The sequence below is a fragment of the Sinocyclocheilus anshuiensis genome, unplaced genomic scaffold (genome assembly GCF_001515605.1).
Source record: "Sinocyclocheilus anshuiensis isolate Anshui unplaced genomic scaffold, SAMN03320099.WGS_v1.1 scaffold283, whole genome shotgun sequence".
NCBI classification, from domain to species: domain Eukaryota; kingdom Metazoa; phylum Chordata; class Actinopteri; order Cypriniformes; family Cyprinidae; genus Sinocyclocheilus; species Sinocyclocheilus anshuiensis.
The window spans coordinates 5,872,916-5,880,497 of NW_015549605.1; the positions used below are offsets into that span (position 1 = coordinate 5,872,916).

Sequence of the window (7,582 nt, forward strand, 5' to 3'; positions counted from 1 at the left end):
CTTCAGAAATCGTTCTAATATGCTGATTTGCTGCTCAAGAAACATTGCTGATTATTATCAATGTTGAAAGCCGTGTTAATTTTTTCCCCAGGACTTTTTGATGAATAGAAAGTTCAAAAGAACAGCATTTATTTGAAACACAACTCTTTATAATTTATACAATATTTTAATGAATTATTTAATAATTAATATTAATTTAACTATATATTTAAAATATTGAATAGATATTACAATACTTATATTAAATATCTATAAATAAATATAAATATTAAATATCAATAAATATTGTTTATTTATCAGTAAATAAATAATAATAAATAAATCATTAAAAAAAAAATCTATAAATAAACATAAATATTAAAAAATATATTAATACATTTTATAATAATGTAAAAAATAATACTAAAAGATCACTTCTGGGTAAAAGGCTGCACAATTAAAAAAAAGTTAAAAAGAACAGAATTCTTAATAATTTATAAAATGGTAATGAATTATTTTATGGTTTATATATTAAAAAATAAATATTTTAAATAATATTGACAGTTGATAAATATAAATATTTAAAAAATATATTAATAAATTCTGTAGTAGTGTATAAATAATACTAAAATATCACTGCTGGGTAAAAGGCTGCACCATTTAAGGATAGAAAGTTCAAAGGAGCAGCATTTATTTAAAATAGAAATTGTTATAATTTATAAAATATTAATAAATTATTAAATATTAATATGAATGAATTAAAAACAAATATTCAAAATATTAAATAAATATTTTTTAAATAATATCAAAATATTAATACAACAATACTATAATATTATATAAATAACACCAAAATATCACTGCTGGGTTAAAGGCTGCATCATTTAGTCAAGAGACAGAAAGTCATCGGATCTCAGTCTGAGTTTGTGTTTGAGCTGAAGGTGATTCGTGAAGAGTTTCAGACCGCAGGCGCTGGAGTGTGTGTGTGTGTGTGTGTGTGTGTGGTCGCTATCTGATGAGTGTTTGGTTACCAGGTAACAGATAGAGATACTTAACCTCCAGCGACTCAATGAAAAGCTCTAAACAATCGCTGATCATCCTGACAAACGAAACGTGTCTCAGCGCTCCTCACTCATCTGTTCACACACACAGAGCTCATGACAGCCGTTACATAGTGACTGAACGCAGGGCCAGACTTCAACTATCTGAGTCACTTTAGCAGTAAATGCATAGATTTAGTTATTTATTGTGATAGGTGGGTTGTGGTGACCTTTGACCTCTCGGGTGAACTCTGCTGAAGTGACACAGAATAACTGGTTAAATCATTGATTGAGATCTCGGTGCCAGATGAAGTAAATCACAACACACAGTGCCACCTTGTGGACAGAAGGGAGCAGAATCATTTCAACACACAAAATGCTTCTTAATTTGGTATCTCTGTCTTTGTTTTAGTTATAAAAACGCCATTCTCTATTATGGAAACCTATTTTACTTCCATCATTGATATTGATATGTTGATATGAAGTCTATATGTTAGCGTTCCCATTCATCTCAAAATACAGGTGGACTTAACTCTTGTAAAGAAAATTAAGGATATTTCAGATGATTTTTTATTACAATCAAGGCTTATTTCGTTCTAATTTCTTATTACTGTAAATAACCAGATATAACCTGATTTGTAAATTACAGTTTTACATTATTTAAAAGATCATTAAAGCACATTTTCAAACCGTTTTTTTTTTATTATTGTAATATGAGATTTTTTTATATAAGATATTTTATAGATTTTTTTTAATTTAAATAAATGTAAAAAAAAAAAATGCATTGCAGTTAAATGAGAATTGAGGGAAGAATGCAAAAAGACTACCTGTACAGGTAATAATAATAATAATAATAATAAATGTTATAGGTAATCAGTTATATTACCTATATATATATATATATATATATATATATATTATATATATAGCAAAATCATAGTTATTAGTGTAATCCATTAAATTACACATTTTAGATAATGTAATCAGACTACCTTTTGATTACTATATAATTGTAATTATATAATGAATTATATTATCATTTAATAAATTAATAACAAAATAATAATGCTAAATTATTATTATTTTGCTTATATTATATATAATAAAAAATACATAATAATATAATAGAAATGCAGATGCACTTCATGCTTTTAAGAGCCTCCAAAAGGGAATCAGGCAAAAATGTGATGCTATAATATACTATAATATGATGAAATATTAGCAGCATGCCCAGAAACTTTTGAATCAGTGGAGGAAGATGCTTTTGGCAGCAAAAGAGTGTAAAAATTGTGTGGTGAAAAGTGTCTTTACATGACAGATGTTTGCAAATGTAGAAATAATTGACGGGGGGAGGATGAGGAATGATGAAATGTTGGGGAGTGATGAGCGTGGCTAACCTGTGCCAGCATGTCCCTGCGGTCTGCGGCGCTGTACAGCGGCAGGTATTTGCGCAGGATTTTGATGGCGTGTTGTTTGAAGATGGCCGTGGTGTAGACGGTGCACTCGACCGCTGACACGGGCTTCATGAAGACGCCGTACACAAAGATCACTCCTTCTTCTGAGGTGGTCCCTGGAACACACAGTAGCCAGTGAACAGGAGCAGTTTGAGTTCATGCTGACTGTGAGACTGGATGAAAGTGTACCGAGCAGCACGGGCTTGTCCTTCTGCCAGTGTCCCTTCAGGAAGGCACTGACCGCCTGCTCTCTGATCAGCTCGCCGTCCACATACGGCCCCCAGCTCTCAAACTGCTCCAGAAAGCGGAAGGGATTCACCACCTTTGAGCCTGAGAAACACAAGCAGCTTCACTGTGATCTCTGACTGATACGATCTGTGCTGGAGCTGTTCCTTCTGTCAGACGTGGAGGAGAAGATGTGGATTTGAAAACAGGCCTCTTTTCACTTAAAAATCAACCGAAAAAATAGAATAAATTTTTTTTTTATTGTTTGTTTGTTGTTTTAGCATGATTTGCATGAAGAAAATTGAGATTTTTAGTATTGTTTGAGTTTTTTTTTACATTTCAACATTATTTTAAGGATAATTAAAGCACAATTTCAAACCAATTTTTAAATTATTTTAATATGTTTTGATCAGATATTTTATTGATTGTCTGTGTAAATAAATGAAAAATATTTTTTTGCATTACAAACATTGTGAACTGGGCAATGAATAATGTCACAAAAATTCTAAAAACAAAAAAAAATGAATAGCACTGAATATGTAATAATATTAATAATAATAATAATAGTAGTATTTATTATTATTACTATGTCTACTACTAATTTATTAGTAATATATGTAATTTTTGTTCAGTGCCTGTAAATTTTTTTATTAATTTTTAGTTTTAAATTTTATTACTCTTAAATTATTATTATTATTATTATTATTATTATTTTGAATTAAGAAAATTAAAGTACCATTTAATATCATTTAGATTTTTTTTTTACATTTATTTATTTATTTTGAGATTACCATGGCAATTAAAGTATATGTTCATGCTAATTTGTTCTTATTATAGATATTTTATTTACTTTCTTATTAGTCCAGTTATTTTATTGTGCTTTATATTTTGTTATTATTATTTAATAAAATATAATAACATATAATTAATAAAATGATTGTGCTTTATATTTTATTATAAATTTTCCCAATGGTAATTTTCATAAAAAAATATCATTGCTGTAATGCAATGATTTTTATTTAATTCTATGTCTATAGTTGTTTTTTTTGTTTTTACATTTTTCTGTTTTATTGAATATTTTAGTACATCAATTTTTTTCCCAATTCAATTTCAAGTTCATTTTGTTTCAAATTGTGCCTTTTTTTATGGTTTTAGTTTTAGTGAAATATAATAAAAAGAAATAAAATATTTGCATGGATTATTGTCTGAGATGTGGAGGGGTTTGTTCTCACTGGATTTGATCTGTGCGTTCAGCACCTCCTGAGGACTCAGAGACTGAAGACACGGCAGGTCCAGAACTGAGCAGTTTGCTGATTTAGCGAAGTTCTTCCCGAGCTTCAGAGACTCGTGCCTAAGGAGAAACATCAGCGCTTGAAGACACGACACTCGTCTGTACAGAAACACGTCTGTATGTAACCATGTTACCGTGTTTTCAGAGGAATGGAGAAGGGTAAGCTCTGGAAAACGGCCTGTCTGAAGAGCGGTTTACTGCTCTGGATCATCAGATGAAGACTGACTGACTGAGCGCCGGCGCTCTCGCCGAACAGACTCACCTGAAGTCACACACAAATTCAGCTCAGAGTCTGCTATTTATTTGTTTATTTCTTTATCTTCATTTCATTATATGATTTTGTTTATCTATGTATTTATTTAATATAATACTAAATATTGTAGAAACTTAATTTGCTGTAAAGTTGCTTTGCAACGATTTGAATTGTGAAAAACGCTATACAAATAAACTTGAATTGAATTGAATTTATTTATTTATTCTAATTCTGTAAAACTCTACAGGCATCTTCAGGTAAATTTTGTGAAAACATCTATTTCACCCAAAACAGATAGAATCTAAAAATGTTTGATATGTATGGTTTGTTTGTTATTAAATTATTATTATTTTGCATAAAGAAAATGAAGGCTATTTTAGTACCATTCTTATTTTATTTTAAATTATTTTCATGACAGTTAAAGCACATTTTCATACTAATTTCTTATTACTGCAATATAATGGTAATAAAAAGTTTTAAATTTTAATTGTGGTTATTGTTTGATTCTCATTACTGTAATAGTGATTTTATCAGTGTAATTTTAGTATCATTGATACTATTACAGTTTTTCATGAACATTTTGAATTAATTTTTATGTTCATATTTTCTTTTCTTTTTTTAATTTTAGTTAAAGTTTTTGTAATTTTGTTGTGTGGTTTTGTCATTATTATTAGTTTTAAAATGTCTACATGGGCTCAGTTTTAGTTTTTTTTACTTTATTATTTCAAGTAACTATAATAACCCTTATTAAAATAAACATTAAAAAAAACATTTTTTTCTTTGTGCACTGCAATTACTGAAAATTGGGGAAGGGACAATGTCACAATGCAAAAACTATATAGCCTACACGTTTATATGTATAAAACTTATTATGCAATATATATATATATATTTTTTTATATTTATTTTATTTTTATTTTTTTCACTGTTTAAAAAAAAAAAAAGAAAGAAAAACGAAACTTTACTGTTAATTTTCTGCCAGGACATTATCCATTAATTTTATAGACATTTCCGTTAATCCTAAAAAAAAAAAAATCTATCCACTTTATTCTTCCCGTAAAAATGGGCCATTTGTAAATTCTATTGCTTCCGGTCTCATTTGCTTCCAGCTATCTGTATCTGTACAAAACTTTTGCTGCTTGATATTGCAAACTGGTGTGTCTTACCATATTATTTTAATGTAATATCTTAGTTATGAACACACTGGTTTGTAGTGCAAACAGTTTTACCGTTTACTGCACATTGTAATTCTGCGGCTAATGAACCGGAAGTCTCACCCATAGGCTTACTTCCATGTTGAAGAATTAGGTGGATACTGAAAATTTTTATTTTGGGGGGCTTGAACATGGTTTTGAAATTGACCCCTTTATAAATAAGTTTAGTTAATTTCTCACCCTGCTCGGGTCTCCTCCAAACACCGCGATGTTCTGCTGGACCCAGAGCAGCGCCGCCTGCTGGTCCAGAATCCCATAATTCCCCGCGGCAGAAGTCCGCGGGTCTTTTCCTGACACTAGAAAGCCGAACGCGCCTGCAGAGACACAGATTCAGCCATAGATATGTATAGATTCCACATTCAACCGCTCCAAGCACGTAGACGTGTCCGCCATTTTGGAACGGTCAACTTGACGTCATTCGCCATACTATGGGTTCGCAGACCATCGGCTGTGCAGGACTGTGGCATCTTCGAATATTCATTGGGCGAATTCTAAATGGCTTTTTTGCGCCCTTGAAGGGCACTTCGGGAAGGGGACGCCATTTGTAGGGACGTTCCAAACTAAAGTGAACAACTGAATCCCTTCACGAAGGGCCCTTCCAGAAGTCCGTCAGCGAAGTGAACATGCGATGGTCACTTCACGGAAGTGATTTCCGTTTGTGATCATGTGATCTTCGGTTAGGAGATCTTGCGATGCATTTTAAAGCAAAGTTGGGTTTTATTTCTACTTCACATACAAACTTAAGTAGAATAGGTTTGATTACTAGGATTACTATGGTGAATGACTTCAAGTTGACCATTACAATATGGCGGACAGCTTACTTACGTCGCTAATGAGGCATCTACGTATATATATCTATGGATTCAGCGCCGTTTTTGTGGTTTTTATTATTAACAGTCATCAGAGTCTCACCCAGGCGGTAGGCGACGCTCACGACCAGCGTCTGCGTGAAGTTGCTGATGTAACGGCCGTCGTAGAGCTGTTTGGATGCGGAGCCCGCGATGAAATCCCCGCCGTGGATCCACAGCATCACCGGCAGCGGCTTCAGCAGCGGAGCCGCCAGATTCACACTCAGAGGAACGAAGACGTTCAGGTACAGACAGTCCTCACTCACCTGACCATTACACATACATAATATAGCATTACACATGTGAACCGTGCTGACAAAACGAGTCGGAATGCGCACGGGATAATTTTGAGCTGCAGGCAAAAAAAGTAAAAAATGTCGAATTCTGTCAGGACCACTATCGTCAAAGATGATTGACAATTTGCATAAGACGAATGCAATCTGAGTTATATTAAAAATTATCCTGGCACTTCCAAGCTTTATAATGGCGATGGGCGGGTGTTTCTTTTTAACAGTCCAAAACAATTCCAATAAAGCGCATCCATCCATAGTAAAAAGTGCCTCACATGGCTCCGGGGGGGTGAATGAAGGTCTCCTATAGTGGATCGATGCATTTTTGTAAGAAAAATATCCATATTTAAAACATAATAATCACTTCTCTCTCGTTTGCTCCAACAGTCGTACACTGAAGCCGTTCCGGCGGATGACGTAGGATGTCGGCGTTGCGTATGCGGCGGTAATTAGTGACGAATGTGGATGTGCAGTGAAGAGACCAAAACAAAACAACGGTCATGGATTAGAAGTACAAAATGAGGATTTGTGAAGAAAAATGTCGGCGGATTTCAATATAAACCAAGAGGGGACTGGTTTTCCTTTGCTAAGTAAGGAAACTTTGCTTCCTTTGCTCCTGTAAAGAAATGTTGGTTTTTGCGAGACTCCCCGCCGCATGTGCAACGCCGACATCCTACATCATCCACCAGAATGGCTTCCATGTAAGACTGTTGGGGCAAGCTAGAGAAAAGTGATTATTACATTTTAAATATGGATATATTAAATATGGATTCGCTATAGGAGGCCTATAAAAAAATTTTTTTTTTTTTAAAGAATAGAATTAGAATAGAGAATGCTAGAGTTAGAGGGGCAAATAAAGATGGGAGAGGTGTGTTTTTAGCCGATTCTTGAAGATGGTTAAGGACTCAGCTGCTCGGATTGATTTGGGCAGGTCATTCCACCAGGAGGGAACAGTTAATGAAAAAGTCTGTGAAAGTGATTTTGTGCC

The 7,582-nt window shown here is 33.0% G+C and overlaps 1 protein-coding gene across 1 annotated transcript in view; it reads right to left on the minus strand.

The window, feature by feature from the left end:
- LOC107658963 (crystal protein) overlaps positions 1-7,582 on the minus strand; it is a 13,884-nt gene that overhangs the window by 1,529 nt on the left and 4,773 nt on the right. Inside the window, exons 2-7 of the mRNA XM_016447708.1 lie at positions 6,369-6,570; positions 5,637-5,770; positions 4,124-4,251; positions 3,931-4,049; positions 2,663-2,803; positions 2,417-2,589 (exon numbers count right to left, since the gene is read on the minus strand). Of these exons, the coding sequence (XP_016303194.1) occupies positions 2,417-2,589; positions 2,663-2,803; positions 3,931-4,049; positions 4,124-4,251; positions 5,637-5,770; positions 6,369-6,570 (897 nt within the window). The remainder of the gene's footprint in view (positions 1-2,416; positions 2,590-2,662; positions 2,804-3,930; positions 4,050-4,123; positions 4,252-5,636; positions 5,771-6,368; positions 6,571-7,582) is intronic.